Source organism: Saccostrea cucullata, unplaced genomic scaffold, assembly GCF_032062105.1.
Source record: "Saccostrea cucullata isolate Sc308-1 unplaced genomic scaffold, CSIRO_AGI_Scuc_v1 ctg333, whole genome shotgun sequence".
NCBI lineage: Eukaryota > Metazoa > Mollusca > Bivalvia > Ostreida > Ostreidae > Saccostrea > Saccostrea cuccullata.
The window spans coordinates 89,245-109,939 of NW_026930396.1; the positions used below are offsets into that span (position 1 = coordinate 89,245).

The 20,695-nt window shown below is 34.2% G+C and overlaps 1 protein-coding gene across 5 annotated transcripts; it reads right to left on the bottom strand.

The window, feature by feature from the left end:
* Positions 1-853: 853 nt before the first annotated feature.
* On the bottom strand, positions 854-19,468 carry LOC134228421 (uncharacterized). Of its 5 annotated transcripts, XM_062710078.1 has the most exons (4): positions 10,849-11,015; positions 8,294-10,321; positions 7,467-7,668; positions 854-2,143 (listed from the first exon to the last, which is right to left on the bottom strand). In XM_062710078.1, the coding sequence occupies exons 2-3, from the start codon at positions 10,314-10,316 to the stop codon at positions 7,514-7,516; spliced, it is 2,178 nt and encodes a 725-aa protein (XP_062566062.1). In that variant the 5' UTR covers positions 10,317-10,321; positions 10,849-11,015; the 3' UTR covers positions 854-2,143; positions 7,467-7,513. The 5 variants fall into 5 exon arrangements, with proteins under 5 accessions (XP_062566062.1, XP_062566060.1, XP_062566061.1 ...); XM_062710076.1 differs by lacking the exons at positions 854-2,143; positions 10,849-11,015 and adding an exon at positions 12,579-12,671 and having other exon boundaries at positions 7,159-7,668; XM_062710077.1 differs by lacking the exons at positions 854-2,143; positions 10,849-11,015 and adding an exon at positions 19,389-19,468 and having other exon boundaries at positions 7,160-7,668.
* Positions 19,469-20,695: the final 1,227 nt, after the last annotated feature.

Genomic DNA, 20,695 nt, shown 5'->3' on the forward strand with positions numbered 1-20,695 from the left:
GTCACTATGTAGGTCACTTGTGACGAAAAATAGTTGTCTCAGTCGTACTCATTCAACAAACGACTGTAATTTGTATATCTTAGAAATCCCTTTGCCGTAGCATATAATAATTTGTACACAGTTTATTGAGGCAAATGAATTCCTATCAATTCAATCAATGATTAAATTGATTGTTTTAGTGAAGGAAGGCAGATGGTTTAAAATGATACTTGTTATTTTGCCCAGTGAAAGCAAGTTTGAAAAGAGATGTGTTTTTATTAAGCAATTTGCTATAAAAGACCTCCAACTTGCACTTTGAAAAATAGTTAAATATTTGAACAATAATATATTTATTAAATACCTTAATATTTATTTTAGATTTTAAACATATTAAATATGATAAAAAGGAGGCACTCATTCTCTTTCCACCTTGAATAAACGTCTCTCCCGAAACATGAGACTTGTGTTTCTATGGTCGCCATGCTTATTTTTGGAAAGGATATTTTTATCTACCCATTCTGTTGCCGAGATTTGATTATTTCTGACAAATGAACTGTTCTTATTATAAAAATTAACTAAATATCATTTATTTTAGTTTTAAAATTTTATCATTTTGTATATCTTTATATGGAGCTCTCCTTTTAAAGGAGATTGAAATAGTCTAAAAATGGCTGCCACCCCCTAGCCTCGTTAACATGATGAAAATATTTCTTAAGGGAAGTGAAACAACAATGATAACTACAAAAAAGAAATTATGTAGACTCCTTTTGAAGTCCATATCTTTGTACTTCGTTGAACGTAATGTGTGTCAAACTTAGTAATTCTGAGAAATTTTTACAACTACGAGGGTTGTAAAATCATAGACAAAGGGTTTTTTCTCGAAAAATAATGGTCGCACTCAGCTAAAATTTTTAGTCAATATTTATCTATTATATTTAAATACATTATATTTCTTTGATAAAATATAGACCAAAACAAAGATTTTATTAATCTTGAATGTGTGCAGGGTACTGTCACAGAGTCTGGCAAATGTGTTTCAAAGAAAATTTACTAGAAAAGAGATGTCAATGGTCATCAAGGGGAATGATGACTGACGTTTTCAATACTAATTGTTAGCATATTTTTGTATTCATATGAAGCAGAGTTTGTCCAAATTGTATACATGAAAAGAAGAAAACACTTGCTGTGGCGTCAACTCGACATTAAGATATATCGACGACGTATTGTCAATTACCAATGGTAATTTCCATTCTTATGTCGATATGATGTATCCCGGTGAGCTTGAGATAAAGATACCACAGAGTCTGACAAATCTGTTTCATATTTGGATATTTTACTTAAAAAAGGCATTAGTGGAGATCTAAAAACAAAGCTCTATGATAAACCTGATGACTTTAACGTTGAATACTTTATCTCCATATACTTCACTATGGTCATTTTTAATATATTGAAATTATCTACATATTTTTTTTTCGTTCGCCCGATCATGACAAGGAACAAATGGTGAGTTAGACCTTAGATATCCGTGTTTGCTCTGCTTTATGCTAATTATTAAACCATTTTTACACTCTAAATTTACTACGGATTTTTTTCTTTTCCAAACTTTGACTAGAAGCACGAGGCGGATAGGAACGTTCAACAAGGAATGCTAAATCCTATTTGGCATCTGATCCCATCTCTGATCTTCACAGTTCCATGATTGCTCTGTTTATTGCCTGACGTCACGGCGTCAGGCTGTATAAGGATTGATATTTGCAAGATCCGAAACTAATAGATCATACCTAGAGAGCTAGATTTTCTGCAAGCTGATTTACATTGGAATTCTTTACCTACATTTTAAAAGAAACAGTTTTCAGGGGAAAAAAATGGTATTTATGACGCAAAATACTGTAGTGTTTACGTCCTTTAATCTTTTTGCATGGGACGATTATTCCATGTGATTCATCGTTTCAACATGTCCGTGTATCCTTTTTTCTGCATTTCTATACTACTAGATCAGTCCATTTATATTCTACAAAAGGGGTGAATCGCTCTTTTTGCGCCAAATGTCACTGCTTTCTTCGCGCCTTTTCCTTGGATTGTTCTATTGTATGAATGGGTGTTCAAACTTCCATGGAATAGAGTTTATCCTTTTAACCTCCTTCTAATGTTTCAGAAATTCTGTCTACAATTGAAAGTTTTACCTCATTATTTTAAACAATATATTGTATAATATATCAATATGCGGACATGCAACAATAAAAAGAAATGATCTTTCTAATTTGTTTCCGATCCCGAGGTTGGTTTATTCCATAAATGGACTAGTCCAATAATAATAAACAACGCATTTCAGCAAAGTCATGGTCTCCAGATGCATGAACAAATATATATATATGTCTCTGTTCTGATGCACACAATAGATAAGAAACAAGTGCAGAATATTGGATTTTTCTTTCCACACAGGTCTAATTAAGTAGGGAATTTACATATTTCATTCTCAATATATATAGTGGGACTACACATAACTAATGCTTACTTCAGTGGAGAAAATACACTCCAACAAAATGTGTATTTAATTATATTCATCTTTTAGAATATTGACAATGCATAATTTAAATAATTTAAAAATCATAAGATTTTATAATACGTGTTACAAAGAAGTTCGAAAACAATTTAGATCCAAGGACAGATCACTCCACTTGCAGAAAACCACTCTATAGTATGCAGTGTGGAGATGATTCTTCTAAAAGTTAAATAAAATAATGATTTCATTTACGCAAGGTTCTCAAAAACAAAATCATTGCTCAAAAGGTTTATCACTCCTCATGCAGCTGATATTGATTGATTGAGTCAGGCAAGCTTTTTAAAAAGCTGTTACTTGTAATTTTTAATGTTTGAGTGGACTTTTGAGTGAGATTGAATGCAGTTCGTTTTTTCCATATTGCGTCGCAAAGAGTAAACGTTATCCCTAATAATTTCGAAAAGTAAAAATTATATTAGTGAAAAAAACATGAATACTCTCCTTATTGATTTCTGTGGTGTTTCCTGGATGTCCGCCCTAAATTTTTCAATGTCTATATCTGATTACTCAATCTTTAGCCTTAAAGGCTTGTCTTTTCTTGTCACCAATTTTTCTAAAGTGATCAAATTTAGACACAATACGGGAAAATTTTCCTGATCGATATCAATATAGAGATCTCTGTATCATTCATTTATAATTACCTTACTAAAGTACTTTTGTTGGTGACATCAACGCTTTAAATATGTAATTATGACGTCATAATATCTAATCTTTTGTTTTACAATTTGCTTTAATTTTACTTTCACAAGTAAGTATTGATATAGAATATGTTGTAATTTTGCAAAAAATTATTTATCAAACAAGAGGTCATGGGCCTCATAGGTCACCTGAGCATTATGCAACAACTTTCCATGATTGAATTTGATTCATGTTTTAAGCCAAATGCTATGGCGTTTTGAAAGAGGTACCATTGATCATCATAACAATACACTTAGCAGTTGCTTCCCAGATAGCATGACTCCGTTGGGCCAACGTTGGTTTTTGGTTGTATGGTTGGTAGAGTGTTGGCGTTGGGGAACAGATGTAGGCCCAACGTTGGTCCAACGTTCATTTACGTTGGCATGAAAGCTAAACCAACGGTGTTGGGCATGTGATGTTGGCCCAACGTTGGTCCAACGTTCATTTACGTTGGCATGAAAGCTAAACCAACGGTGTTGGGCATGTGATGTTGGCCCAACGTTGGTCCAACGTTCATTTACGTTGGCATGAAAGCTAAACCAACGGCGTTGGGCATGTGATGTTGGCCCAATATTGGCCCATTGTAGTAACATGTTGACAAGAACTATAGCGACTTGGTGTTGGACATTAAGATGTTGGCCCAACATAGGTCCAACCGAGTAAATGTTGACATGGATCAAGACCATTGTGTGTTGAGTATGAAATGTTGGCCCAACGTAGGTCTAACTGAGTACATATTGACACAAAACATTGCTACTTATTGTTGGTTATTCAATATTGGCCCAACGTTGGCCCAGCTTAATAAATGTTGACAATATAATGATTCATTGCACTGTGTTAATTGGGCGTGCTGGACTGAACTGGAGTTGATCGAATAGTAGGAATATTGGGATTACTAGTACATGTACAGGTAGCCTGTAATGTTTGAGATGAAATGCTGGTCCAACGTTGGCCCAATGTTGCGAAAAGTATTCATCAATTTAGATTTATCTATTGTAAATCGATGGTAATGATATAAGCAACTCATTATATAAACATGTGATCTATATTATATATTGAATGGAAAATATGAGACAATCCTGTGAATTACATATAGTAATTTTGTATCTTGGTAGATTCTATATTTAGCATCATTGAATCAAATTTAAAGTGCTGTACGTGTTTTGCATGTTTTGGGCTCCAAAATAAATGGGTCACTGGTGAAATTCACTGGCTCGGCAGGTGACTCATAGGTCTCCAAGGAAACCGTCGTCTTAATCAGTTTTTTTTAACCGCGCTCTTGAACAATGCAAAGCGTATGTGTCTGTTTAAGTGAACGCAAGAATTTTAATCCTTTCAATGTAAGTATAGCTTTTGTTTTTGTTATTGAAATAATTAATATTATTATACCTCATATAAATAAAGACAAGTAAAGAGGAATCTGATTGGCTGAAGCAGTCACGTGACCGTCGTGTTCGCCCTGCAACAAAACTTCGTGTTTCCCGCATTCGGTTCACCTCGCGGCGCCTGACTACGTACGCTATCCTACATCTAGATGTAATCAACTGAGGTGTACAGAACGTGTTTCACGTCGTGTTCCCCGATTGTGACGTCACAATGCGGCGAATGCGATGATTTACTAGTATACTGGAATTCGATTGTTTAAATCTTATAATAATTATCAGGGACGTAGTATCCGGGGGGGCCAGGGGGGGCCTGGCCCCCCCACTTTTTTCCGCAACATAACCTTTACTATAGTAAATGTTCATTGATGGGATGGTTGGCCCCCCCACTTGATAACCATAGTATAGTGATAGCAAGGAATGTAAGGAAAAAATTAGAAGTGGTAGTAAGTTGGCTTTGAAAAAGTTGGCCACTAACCCCCCCCCCCTCCCCCCACGAAATAGGATTTTCGAGTTTGGGCAACTTTTAATTTTGGTTTTTTTTTTTTTTTTTTTTTTTTTGCTTGTCAACTTTTTCAGGTAAGTAAAAAAATATTTTTCTCAGGTTGGCCCCCCCACTTTCAAAAACGATGCTACGTGCCTGATTATGTCAATATGAAATCTTAAAGTATAAATAGTTAGAGAAAGTGTTTCCATGAGTGGGGAATGAATGTTACTACACTGCAGTGTGTAAGTCAGAATGACTTGTCAAGAAGGGTTTTTTTTTATGAAACGCTAGTTGTGTGACTTACACCTATTGGTATTTCATTTTGTTCTCATCAAATGTTAACTTTATTTATTGGATTCTCTTTATATCTTCTGCATTGTGCTTTATTCGGTATAATAAAATAATTATTGCATGATAGTGAGGGAGACATGAAGATTTCTTCGCCCATGAAAAATCATATTCCCCTCGGGCGTTGCCCTCGGGGAATATGATTTTTCATGGGCGAAGAAATCTTCATGTCTCCCTCACTATCATGCAATAATTGTATAATGTGAAATGCACAACATTGTAATTGTTTTCGTTACTCAATATCCATAGGCAGGGTAGAGGAAAAAAATGCAACTAATCAGTAATATTCAGCAATAATCAGTGGTGGCCCTACCACCAATGAACCCCTGACCCTTAGACCTAGATCCACACATTGCACAATTTTTGAAAAGACATCCTTGCTTTTCAAAAATATTTGATTAATATCAAGGAGCAGATTTCAAACAATTCATGAATTTTCAGTCTATAGGTACGCCCTCCCCCCTCTATGGTACCCCTGACCCTGGGGCCTTGAAATTCACAATACTGGAAGATTAGGACCCTTGCTCATAACTATAAAGGTAGTTCATCTGCTTAATGCCCAGAAGCAGAGACTATATAATCAATAGAGCCCCGCCCTTACATTAGAACCCCTGACCACGGGACAATAAAATTCACAATTTTGGTAAAGGCACTCTTGCTCATCATAACTATGTACTTAGTCGGTTTATTTAATACCCAGGAGCAGAGAAGAAGATTTTCAAAGAATTTATGTATTTTCAATATATAATCAATAGAGCCTCGCCCTTACATTAGAATCCCTGACCCTGGGGCCATAAAATTCACAATTATGGTAGAGGCACTCTTGCTCATCATAACTATGTACTTAGTCGGTTTATTTAATACCCAGGAGCAGAGAAGAAGATTTTCAAAGAATTTATGTATTTTCAATATATAATCAATAGAACCTCGCCCTTACATTAGAACCCCTGACCCTGAGGCCATAAAATTCACAATTTTGGTAGAGGCACTCTTGCTCATCATAACTATGTACTTAGTTAGTTTATTTAATACATAGGAGCAGAGAAGAAGATTTTCAAAGAATTCATGTTTTTTCAATATATAATCAATAGAGCCCCGCCCTAACACCAGAACCCCTGACCCTGAGGCCATAAAATTCACAATTTTGGTAAAGGCACTCTTGGTCATCATAACTATGTACTTAGTTGGTTTATTTAATACCTAGGAGCAGAGAAGTAGATTTTCAAAGAATTCATGTTTTTTAACTATATAATCAATAGAGCCCCGCCCTTACATCAGAACCCCTGACCCTAGGGCCATAAAATTCACAATTATGATAGAGGCACTCTTGCTCATCATAACTATGCACTAAGTTAGTTCATTTAATACCTAGGAGCAGAGAAGAAGATTTTCAAAGATATGTATTTTCACTATATACTTATTTAGCCCCGCCCTAGCACTAGAACCCCTGACCATAGGGCCATAACATTCACAATTTTGGTAGAGGACTCAATGCTGATTACAATTGACTGCTTGATGTCCATGAGTAAAGAAGAAGATTTTTAAAGATTGTAATAATTTTAGTGGTTTTGGTCCCACCCCGCAGGCCCCAGGTGGGCAGGGATCATGAAAATCACAATTTTTGTTCCACTTCACCCATAGATGCCTTGTGCCAAATTTGGTTGAAATTGGTTCAGTGGCAGAGAAGAAACTGAAAATGTTCAAATGTTAACGCACGACGACGGACGAAAACGGATAGCAATAGGTCAACTGAGTTTACTTCGGTGGACCTGTTTGTTGAAACGCTCTGATTCAAATGGTGGTGTTGTAACATTATTCCTTCAGATTTCAAAATAAATCCAGTCTGTTTCATTAAATTTTGTTGCCAATTGGAAGAATAAATAATACGAAGGCAGGAAAAAAAACGATTGAGATATCGTGTTTAGTCAGATCTATTCAAGACTCATTCCATCCATCAATATTACAATTATAATATTCTAAAAATTCAATTTCAAAGCATGATAAAATGGTTTGAAAGTTTTTATGCATGTACCTTTTAAGCTTTTTGGAGAAAATTTTGTTGATTATGAACAAGTGCTGTTAAGCAAAAGACGAATATGAAGCTGTACTTTCACGGAGAAGTTCATGATTTCTCACTCCATCTCTTCTTTTAAGGTATTTGTATGCAATAAAACACACAACTCCAAAGCCTAAAATAACTCCCAAAATTATGGCTGCTATTTTGAAAGGTAAAACTGTAAAACAAAATAAAAAGAGAAATTCTATCACTCAAAACAAACATGTAAATATTTACCATATGTTACACTTACACAAATATTTATGCTATTGATAAGTGTTTTCATTTCATTAAGTGATTTATATCCTTGATTTATCAAATGTAGTATTCTTGATAAAGTTTGATTTATATGACTACTTATCAATATGCCCATAGATGGTAGTTTGTATTAAGTACAAAAAAATTATCAAAGTAAATGTAAGGATGTTATAATTTCATTGTCATTATTATAATATTTAACATTACCAATCCAAAATGTTTTACTAGATTAACTGAAAACAGTAGGTTGTCTACAATTAAATAAAAACAGTACTTTGAGAAAATAAATATCATTTAATGTTGATTTTTATTTATTCCTTCACCAGTGACTATTGAAATAATCGTAATTTTTTCCATCGTGTTTTAGTTTTTGTTATGATATATTAACAACATGAGCAAGCACTATTCATTTACATGTAAAACAAGAAAACCTTAGTAAAACTATTTTCTTGAGCATTTTTCTCTTCTTCTAAAATTAGATTATCAGTTATTATCAATAAGATTACTTGTCCTGTTTTTTTTTCGAATTTAAAATAAAGTAATACCTTCATCATTTGTGTTAGAAGAACTGCTTTGAACATGCCAACATGACTGAAAATTTTCGGGTTCCGGTGGATAATTTTCCTTTGCTTCCAAAAGAACCATGGCCATTCCATTTGTATTGTGAAGATCTATGTGACAATGAAAAAACCAAGCGCCAGGGTTATCGGCTTTAAATCGAATCACAACATACCCACCTGTCGGCACGATGACCGTATCCTTCTTAGGTGGAAATTTTGTTTTTAAATTTGTTATAAAAGATGCATTCTTGTTCCAAGAATCGTTTCTCCATGAGGCTGAATTGCAATAGTTTCTCTTACCGGAACATGCAATATCATCTGTTTGTGTAATGAACTTTCCCGTGATGTTGTTGTATGTACCAAATCCCATTTTTAAAACATAAAAGTAATGTCCATGGAGATGAACTGGATGCGACCAACCTTGACCTTTTCCAATGTTTGTTAGAACAAATTGGTAAACGTTATTTTGGACCAGTTCTACAGTATATGTACAGGTGCAGATAGAATCATCGGTGCAGATTGAACGATCGCATTCCGACGATATTCTCTGATCTGAAAGAAGAGGGAATTCGGGAACCTCAAATTGATGTCCGTTTACGGAACCGGGTGTGTATCCAGACTCTCCTGGAAATGCAAAATTGAAGAACAGCGTCTCATCTACATTTTGAACTTCGTCAAAATTCGACGTAGTTTCATTGCCGAAGGCATCGTCATAGGAAAGACATTTCCTATTGGTTTCAGAAGGATAATAGAGGAAGGGACAATTAAATGTTATACATGGGTTTTCTTTTGAACAAGGATTATAGGTAGCTTTAGATGGATACATGAAAGGTGATTTTTTATACTGAATGATGGCCTCAGCTGCTCGATACTGGTTTAGGTTAGGAGGAATAACTTCAATACTTTCTGCTACTAACAGGTAGGTTCTAGGATTTTTATCTGTTTTTAAGATAAAGTCAAATCGTTCTCCTGGATGGATAATGAATGATTCTACTATTAAATTATTTGATTTGCTGCCAAAACCTCTTTGAATTTCATATCCATCTGAGGCTATTATGTTCAACTCGGGATGTCCTTCAACGAAAACCCGAAATGGGTATAGGGTGGCAGCGCTTATTATTCGAAAGCGATAATGTTCATTTGGTTCCACAAGACAGGTCTCCAATGGGGCTCCGTTATTTGATGTAAGCGTGCTGTAAAACCGACCCTTTCCATTAAAAATTCCGGAATCAAAATGAAATCGACTAAAGTTTGCACCATCGACTGCTTGTGTGGTGTCTATTTTGGTACGACTTGCTAGGTTGTAAACTCCTTTTAACATTCGTTGATATATTGCTTCCGGATCATCACTATGGTTCCAGTCTTGCAAAAGAAGGGAAAAGCCTTTTTGTGGCTCAGACAAAGCTTTTCTGTAAATAACAAAGCCACCATAGAGTCCCATACTTCTTTGATCTCCAAGATGTGCATGATAAAAGAAGGAACCGTGTGGATAGGCATTAAACGTATACGTGAAGCGCTGTCCTGGGGGTATAGGGCACTGCGTAACAAATCCCACACCGTCGTTATGTGCCGTTCCTCGCTGATGTAGACCATGCCAGTGAATTGTCATTGAATCTGTGTGCATCAAGTTACGGACATGGATGATCATCTTCTGATTTTCATAGGCTTCCAGTAAAGGACCCGGGAATTTGCCATTGATAAGAATTACAAGACGTGAACCATATCCATCACCTGTGATAACGTTTTGGGTTATGTTCTCAGGCAATGGATTTAAACCTCCCGTGTCATTATAACGGTAAAGATGTCCCTGTTTTGGCCACACTAAGAATGGATCGGGAAACGAAGTCATCATTGTCAACCCATGTTCTATGGTAAAAGAACATTCGCACGTTTCATCAGATTCTCCACATGTACCGCTTTTGCATGTAGGTCCATCCACTGGACTTTTCCACCAGCCATTAGCATACGTCATTGGAAAAATAAGAATTATACTAAAAAAGAAAGGCATCCTTCCTGCAAGATGAATATAGCATTAAGTATGATTAAATAAAATGTACAATTAAGCCATAGTTATGAAGTTACAATAATCTTGATTTTGCTATAACTAACCAGTGATAGAGTTTCAGAACATCTTCATCCAGTTTTTAAATTACGAAGAAGTTGATTCATCAAATCATTAAAATTTAAATTATCATGCTCATACACAATGTATTACAGCAATTGATGAGTAATTGTCTTTTCATAGATTTATAGAGTAAGTCTGACTAGGTTAACTTAAATTTTTACTGTTAAAGTCACGCTGTCTATCTTCTAATGTTACTAAATAGATATGTTTTCAAAAGGAGTGTAGTAAGAAACTATGTAAACGTTATTCTCCCAAAACCCATTATTTATCCATTATTCGGTATTTCTACATTCGTCTTTTGAAGAAAAGGTAAGAGGTCTTTTGAGATAATTTTCAACAATACACGTGATTAAATCTTCAACAGTAATTAAAAAGATAAACGCAAATAAACTATTTTATTCAATTAAAGACTGACCTTAGTTGTCTTTCTCTTACAGAGAAGAGACTGGAAGTTAGCGGAGCGTGAAGACTGTTCCAAGGTGATCAAGAAACATGAGTACCTTGTGTAAATACGTAATTCGGCTACTTTTCAAGTTACATGTTTAGTATGCAGACTATTTCTGCAATGCAGTTTACTTTTAGTACATTTTGAACACTTAAAAACTTACTTTAAATATATATACCAAGTGTAAGAAGTCACACATGAGGAAAAGGAATGGTTTTAGAATACTTCATATATCTCTTATTCAAACAGAAAGGAGGAAAACCCATGTACAGTGTAAATGGTAACAATACCTTTCGTGTAATTTGAACAATTTTAAAGGGAGAAAACCTTTGTAGGTTGCACAATAAAATCAGTGCACCGTGTTTTCAATTGCATAATAATCAAAGGCAGTCTTATCAGTCATTATTTAACAAGTTTATGTAATGGTCACCTAGCTATTCGTTACAAGATAAGAGCAAGTTAATTTAATATAAGTTTGGATTAACTGTGCTTCATTATTCCTTTAAATTAGGTGAGAACCTAAACTTTATTCAAATAGTAGTCCCTATTACACAATATTTTTCAAATTGGTTGTTTGATCTTTGGTTGACGCTGATTCGGCAATATTTCAGACATATTTCGAATTCCTTTCAAATATTAGACGCAATGAATGCATGAATAAAACTAAAAAAAAGGAGACAAATTGAATCTTATTCCATACATTTATTTCATTCATATTCGACTTTATGAGCCTTTAAAGTTTTTAACAGAATACCATTTTAGAAAAATGAAAACAAACTTTGCAAATTTATTTATTTTTTAAAATCTTCAAAATGTTTCTGCCTTTTTATAGGAATATGGTAATCAATTTTGCATATTATGATATGCTGAGGATGTACCTTTTCCAGAGATTATCGAATAGGATATTTATTCTAATTTTGAAAAAAAATTTTCCTTTTGTTGATTTAATAAAATTTTTAAAAGTCCAAAATTTGTCATCGATTTTAAACGCTTTCAGATCTTTTTGTGCTAGGAACTTCTGCAACAAGAAATTTTAATCTTTTCGGTCTCATCCAAAGGACCAGTGTCCACGTACGTTCTGCGGTGAGTCTTTAACACCTGACCTTAGGATTAACTTATTAAGCGATTCTAAAGCAAACACTCTAACCACTGCAAGGCGAGGGCTACTATGAGACGAGGACACAGGTTTGTCTCATAATACCGAAGAAATCGAGATCATGTGCCGCAGTAGATGATCATGGATGTCACAAAAATACTCCTCATTGCTCAAAAGTCATAATTTCTGAGTTAATATCTTAATTTTCAATGGTGGCGTCAAAACATGAGTAAAATAATTGAAAGGATCCGGGAAATGCCTTATCTCAATAAATACACATGTGTAATATACTGATTTTTTTTTTGAGTGACAGATGAAAATGTTAGTTCCTTTGCACCAAAATCAGTGTTCAGAATTACTCAGCCGTAAAATGTATGACGTCACGTAGGGAAAACACTAAAAAGCCCAAAACACGTGCAAATTGATGACGACGAGTTTGTCAACAAATTTTGTTGTAACATTTGATGCACCTGAGGTATACACATTGTTTTTCAATATTTACGGACGATATGAATTTCTTGCAATCCTGGTACAGTGTACGGAAGATCCATAGGGTCTGGTTTTCGAAATACCTAAGTAAGGACAACGGCAACAAAGGTCTTACCCGTTGTCAGAAAGCGCCTGGAATGGTTTCCAAGTAACCGTGACGATGACGTTGACACGAAACAGCGCCGCGTTAAGATCGGGTTATTCGTCCTGCCACCAAGAGAACCAAGGCTGTGACAGATGCGCGGGAAAGTAATAAAAGATATGGAGAATTTTTTATTTTCACTTTTGGGTGTATCGTCATATGAGTTTCAATAACTCATGGATTATACGACAAAATCAAAAGGGATTTAGCTTAGATTTTATTTAAAGCTGATTTTAAAAAGTTAGATGGGAATAATGAAATATAAAGAAAAATTAATTTAATACACCTCAAACGTTTATCCTGCGTTTCTTTTTCTTTTCAGTATATAATAAAAGCCTTGACACCAACTGTTCCTCAAATTATGGCCAAGATTAAGTTTTTCAAAAGTATGTCAAAACTAGTGCTAATTGTAACGGGAACCGTTACAGATGTTCCCCAAACGCTCCCCAACTCCCTTTCGGTGCCATATTCCCTGTAAGCTTCATTAAATAAGACAAACTCTGTGCATTTTTGACTTTAACAACGTTTTTCCAGAAGGATACCAATTATATTCAATATTTAGCATTGCACCCAAGCGCATGTGAATGCATGTGCGTTATGACCATATCATCTTGTTTTTCAAGAGTATTTTTAAATATACTCGTTTAAAATGCACGCACGTGCGTGCACGTGCATGATGATCATACCTTCTTGCAGGAGTCCCTTACATCTATCTATGTTTTAAATCCCATCCTGTTTGGATGAAAAACAAGGGAGTTATAGCCATTTAAAGTTTCAGCCAATCAGATTGCAGCACACGTGCATGCGCGTAATTTCATGATTTTTTTATATCATTTTGTAGGATATCCTAATGCATGACTATATTTTAAATTTCAAACAATTTCGTCAAAAAACAAAGGAGAAATAGCAATTTAAAGTTTCAGCCAATCAAATTGCAGCACACGTGCATGCGCGTGATTTCATGATTTTTTTCTATATCATTTTGTAGGATATCCCAATGCATGACTATATTTTAAATTTCAAAGAATTTCGTCAAAAAACAAAGGAGATACAGCCATTTAAAGTTTCAGCCAATCAGCTTGCAGCACACGCACATGCGCATGCTTTCATGAAAATTCTTATATATCATGCGGTAGACCATTATAATATAGGACTATGTTCAAAATTTCAAAGGATTATGACAAGAAACAAGAAAGTTATTGATACTTTAGTTTCAGCCAATCAGAGCAAAGCGCACGTGCATGCGCCTGAAATCTTGCTCTTTTGACCATGCTATCTTGTCTATACTACTAATGTATCCTTACATTATGAGTTTCAAAAAAAATTCATCAAAAAATAGAAAAGTTACGGCAATATCCATTATATTGGTAATTTCACCTAATGCACGTGCGCGCTCTTGCAAGCACGTGCGTGCAAAATGACCTTTGTTTGGCAACTCTACATAACATGCCTACTAACCCTAAAAAGGTTTCACCTAAGTCGGATGTGTAGTTTACAAGATCACTCGTGGACAAAATTTTCCCAGGAAGAAGAAAAATAATAATAACTAGAGCCGAGCTCGTTGCAAAGCAACGAGTAGGTCTTCCGTCCTGTTTGACCGGAAGTACATCTGCAACTTTCATTTTTCAAAAAAAAAAAAGAGTAATGAAGTCTAAAAATGGTTTAATCCTCCAAATCTATATTAATGATGGCAATATTAAGCCATTTTGGCTACTTCCGGTTTGACCGGAAGTGACGTCGACGAACAAAAAATTAAGATTTAAGCTTCCAGTGATATATCTAACCCAAAAACCTGTCAAAAACGGCAAAAATATGCAATTTTTGACTACTTCCGGTTTGACCGGAAGTGACGTCACCGGACGTATTTTGACGACCTCATTAGATAAAGCTTGACATTTTGAACAAATTTGCTTCTTTGACGTATAACAAATTCTCAATACTTTTTGAGATATAAAAGAAAAACTTTCGGCCCCTTTTGGCCCTTTATTATAGGGACCAGCCCCTTATTGTTGATATTTTTAGAAAGATCGTGACATTTTCTACAACTTTTGTTCTATATGTCTTTACAAAATGTTAACATGTAAAAAGATATTGCAGAAAAGTTGTCAAAATTTTCTAAATCCTCGATGGGACTTTTTTTTAGCCATAGCGAGCGCCGACGTGCAGCACTTCCGGAGAAAAAGATAGGTGTATGTCACATCAGCACATGATGCTCTATCATCGCTGAAAATTTCATGCTTCTGTGTTATGTGCTTTTTGAGAAAACTGCCGGACAAAGTGACCCTCTGAAAATCACTAAATCGCGAAAATCTCAAAACCGGAAGTGACGTCATCAAAACAAAAAATTATATATCAGCTTTGTTTGATGTTCTATCAGTCCTGAAAGTTTCATGAAAATCGAGCGAGCCGTTTCCGAGAAATCGTGTACACAAAATCGGTAAGAAAAAAAAACAATAATAATAATAATAACTAGAGCAAAGCTCGTTGCAAAGCAACGAGTAGTTCTTCCGTCCGGTTTTGACCGGAAGTGCCGGAAATGACGGAACAAAAGAAAGCAATAAGCTAAGTAGTTTCCAGTGACTTTATAATTTCAATTTTGCATCAAAACCTTCAAAATATGCCATTTTTTGCTACTTCCGGTTTGACCGGAAGTGACAACGACGGACGGAAAAACTTTTTTTATCCTCCCAGAGACATATGTAACCCAAAAGCTTGACATGAACGGCAAAAAAACGCGTTTTCCGACCACTTCCGGTTTGGACGGAAGTGACGACGACGGACGTTTTTTGACGACTCCAATAGATGAAGCTTGACATTTTGAACAACTTTGCTTCTTTGACGTATTACAAATTCTCAATACGTTTTGAGATATTAAGAAAAAACTTTCAGCCCCTCTAGGCCCTTAATTTTAGGGGCCAGCCCCTTTTTGAGATATCATTTGAAAGATCTTGGAATTCCACGCTTCTTTTGTTCTATATGTTTTAACAAAATATTTCTAGGTTAAAAGATATCGAAGAAAATGTGTTAGAAATTTTGAAATTCACGACAGGACTTTTTTCGGACCATAGCGAGCGCCGACGTGCGGCGTTTCCGGAAAAATCAAAATGCCAAATGCACATCTACAGACATAGGTCTATCATACCTGAAAGTTTCATGTTTCTATTTTAACCCATTTTCCAGAAAAACTCTGGACAACCTGACCCTTTAAAATTCATAAAATCGGCAATATCTCAGACCGGAAGTGACGTCATCAAAAAAGAAAAAAAACGCATAAGGTTTACGTGATGATACATAAGTCCTGAAAGTTTCATGAAAATTCATCAAGCCGTTTTTGAGAAATCGCGTGCACAAAATCGGTAAGAAAAAAAACAATAATAAAAGTGAAAAAGAAACCTAACAATAACAGAAAGGTCTTCCGCTGAAGACGGAAGACCTTAACTAGAAACTCTTGTTGCTACAGCAACAAAGAAGGTCTTCCGTTCTCCTCTATTTATCTGCATGAATAAGCTTTTATCTATGTTAAAAAGGTATATTATATTTTAAATGAGTTCAGGAAAACAAACGGCCGGAGGTGTAACTTACCAAGATTCGATTCTCGACGACGTTACTTTAGACAATTATAGTCTTAGTTGCATTTACAAAAATTATTTTCAATTTTTTTTATCACTTTCTGTGACGACCGGAAGTGACAGCGAACGCATTTTACTCTATATCTGTTGCCCTTTCTTCATGGTATATTATTCATATAAGTTTAGTGTTTTTATCTGTTACAGTTTAAGAGATCTCGTAATGTTATCAAAAAAAAATCACGTGACCGGAAGTAAATTTTTGAAAAGATATTTGAGGTTACTCTAGACATTTTAGTGTGAATAACATGCCCTAAAATAATTTCAAATGCTCTTTTTATATATATAAAAAAAAATTCATGCGATAGTACGATACTAAATTTATGCAGTTTTTTTTCCTCTCATAACCGGAAGTAGTCGTTTTTGTTTCCAGTGGTACTGACATATTACAAAACTACAAACGAGATGCTAAAATGTATTACTAAGAAAGATTCCATAAAAATTGAAATTTTTGATGTATTTGTTCACTTCCTGTGACAAACGGAAGTGACGGCTGACAATGGAAACCCAAATGAGTTTGCCTACTCGCCAAGATCTATCACTCCTATAAGTTTGGTGTCTTAATCTTTTACTATTTACAAGATCTAGCTATGATAACTTCTCATTTTGAGGACAGGAAATCACGCGACCGGAAGTGATTTTTAAAAAGATGTTTGACTTTAATGTGGACAGTTGCAGTCTGATAAACATATCCAAAAATCATTACAAATACTTTATCTATAAAAAATATTTATGGGAAAGAAAAATACTCAAATTATGCAGTTTTTCTCTAATAACCGGAAGTTTACGTTTTTGTTTCCGGTGGGACTGACATATTTCAATACTATAAATAAGATGCTATAATGTGATGCAAAAAAGTTTTCATTAAGAAAAGTTGAATTTTTTGATTTCTTTGATCACTTCCTGTGACGACCGGAAGTGACGGCGGACAATCTAATCCCAACTGGTTTTGCCTACTTATCAAGATCTACCACTTGTTAAAGTTTGGTGTCTTAATCTCTTACCGTTTACGAGATCTGGCTATGAAAACTTTTAATTTTGAGGACAGGAAATCACGCGACCGGAAGTGATTTTTACAAAGATGTTTGATTTTACTGTAGACAGTTGCAGTCTGATAAACATATCCAAAAATCATTACAAATACTTTATTTATAAAAAATATTTATGGGAAAGAAAAATACTCAAATTATGCAGTTTTTCTCTAATAACCGGAAGTTGTCGTTTTTGTTTCCGGTGGGACTGACATATCTCGATACTACAAATAAGATGCTATAATATGATGCAAAAAAGTTTCAAAAAATAAAAAGTTCAAATTTTCGATTTCTTTGATCACTTCGTGTGACGACCGGAAGTAACGGCGGACGATGTTAACCCAATTGGTTTTGCCTACTTATCAAGATCTATTACTCATATAAGTTTGGTGTCTTCATCTATTACCGTTTCTGAGATATGACTCGGACAAAACTTTTTTGAAAAAAGCGGAAATCGGACATATCTGACGACCGGAAGTGACTTTCGAAAAACTGAAAACTGCATTTGAAAGATATTCGAATTCTCTATCATCCCTGAAAATTTCATGAGAATTTGTTTAGTCATCTCTGAGAAATCGTCAAAAAAAGAAATCTCAAAAGGGGAAAAAAATAATAATAAAAAGAAACAGTAGAATCACTATAAGGTCTTCCGTCTGAAACGGAAGACCTTAATAATAGTGGAAAAGAAACCTAAGAATAACAAGAAGGTCTTCCGCTGAAGACGGAAGACCTTAATAAAAATAGTGGAAAAGAAACCTAAGAATAACAAGAAGGTCTTCCGCTGAAGACGGAAGACCTTAATAATAAGAAACAGTAGAATCACTATAAGGTCTTCCGTGAAGACGGAAGACCTTAATAATAATAATAAGAAACAGAGTAAAAACAATATGTTCCCCAACTTCGTTTGGGGAACATAACTACAGGGTCAATGTTTAAGAAATGTAAAAACTGATGCTATTCAAATGAATTGGCACCTGGAATAAATCTGTGAAAAATGATAGTCAGAGTTTGAACTGTTCAAAACTTATGGCCAAGGCTTTTTTTTTAAGTGGGTCAAACTCAGAGATCAAGATCAAAAGATAAAAAAAAATGATAATATCCATAGAAAAGTGAAGCATGGGATCCCAAGCACCAAAAGTTCTCGAGTTATTGTCAAGGTTCAAATTAATTTGTACTTGGCAAAAGTGGATCAGACTGCAAGGTCAAGAGGCCAAATATATTAATACCCAAAGAAAGGTCTTATCACAAGAAATACTCAGGTGAAATATGAAAGCCAAAACTCCATGTATACCTAACCAGACTATAGGCAAGATTATTAATAACGTTTTTGCCGACAGACAGCTAGACGGACGGACAGGGCAAAGATATATACAGTACATGTAGCTCAGAATATTCTGGGACATAAAATGGTCACATTATACATGGCACGCCAAATTCACTAAAATGAGCTAAACATAGTTTCAAAGTTGACAAACTAGGTTTATCGGTTGTTAACTATAGTTTACGGACTGTAAACTATACATGTAGTAAACAACGTTAATTTATATTTTACATCTGTAAATGTTACATGTAACGCGATAATCTATGTTCCAGAACCGTAAACTATACTTAACACTGAAAACAATCATTTGCGATTGCAAAACATAGATTATCTGATAAATACAGTTTCACGATTTGTAAACTATGGTTTACAACTGTTAACCAGAGTTAACGATCTGATAAATATAGTTTTACGATTTGTGAAACTATGATAAACAACTCTTAACTATAGTTCAAGATTGTAAATTATAGTTTACAGACGTGAATCTATGTTTATCAACAAAATTTATTGTTAACGTTTAATCATAGGCAGATAAACTTAGATAAGCATTTGTAAACTAAAGTTAACAACTGTTAAATATACATGTAGTTTAACAGATGAAAAACAATATGTATAGTTAACGATTTCTTAACTATAGTTCACGGTTTGTAAACTATAGTTTACAGTCGATAAACGTAGTTTATCAACGGTGAAACTATGTTTAGCTCATTTTTGTGAATTTGGCGTGCCATAATTATATGTTAAAATAGGTTTTATCAGAATTAAATGGCTTGGTTACCTAGGTAAAATATTAATAAAAAATTACCTGTTATTGAGCCCTTTCAATAAAAGAAGATATACTGATAAGGCCAATTTTTCAAAAATAAATTATTTTTAAAGTTTTCCTTGTAATAATCTAAACTGAAAGAAGGAAATCCCAAACACTTGTTTTAGTCAACACGTAAAATTTCTGACTTTTATCATTTAGCTGATAAGGATTATTTTTAACTCAATCCATAAAACAATAAAAAATAAGTACGGAAAATCTACGGTGAACAAAATCGTCGATAACAGAATGGAGGAATGATCCCGATTAAAAGTTTACCTTTCTTTTATTATATGCGCAATCTGGAGTTCCATGACAACTATTCTGAAAGAAAGAACATTTTATTTTATAAAGAAGTGAAAGTGATATAACTACAAAGGTCTACTGTAAATACATAAAAAAACATTTCAATGTACAGAAAATTATACAGATTCTTGCATATTTCTTATTCGTCTGTAATCAAACATTGCAACTCTTTTATTAACAATGTTCTGTTGTTTGATGTTTGCAAGTTTAAACCTTAATACAACTTTATTCTACGATGACTTTATCAACTTTTTAAAAATAAAACATCATATCGAGCATTTCATGATCTTTAATTTACTTACTGGAATGAAAGAAAAACGCAAAATTTCATCATTAATTAAGGCTGCAATAAATTGCTCTTTAATTCTTCCTGACAAGATCACAAATATAAAAAGGAAACTGACTCCGTAATTCGAGCATTAATATTTAACTTGATTTGACATAAATGAACGGTAAATACCAATTCATGCAATTTGTCCATTCAAACAACAAGTCAACATCATTATGAGACAACATTTCAACTTTTACCACACCCTTCAGTTACCATGCAGATGACACTTCTTTATTTACTTTTCTCCAGTGTTGTTGAGAGTATACATTTAAAAATTTTACAATTATTTACGTAGTAAAACTCTCTGAAATCCTCTGAAACACCAAATTTTAAAAATGCATAATTTTTTCAGTTAAAGAGATTTCTTTTGGAGTGATTCTTCCTTTTGAATAAATTACTGTTTTCATATCTCTCTAGACTGATATCCGAGGCATTCCGAAGTACACACACGAAACTTCGTGGTTACATGTCTACAAAACCATAGGAAGGTATTTTTCAAAATAAAAAAGAAAAAAAAACTTTAAAATTCAAGAACATTGCAAAAATTTATTTATACTAAAAGCATATCTATACATATTGATTTATAAACAATATCTATGTTACAGTAAATATGTGTAATCAGGAATTTCATGTAATTTCCGAATTTTATGAAATACAGAAATACCCATAC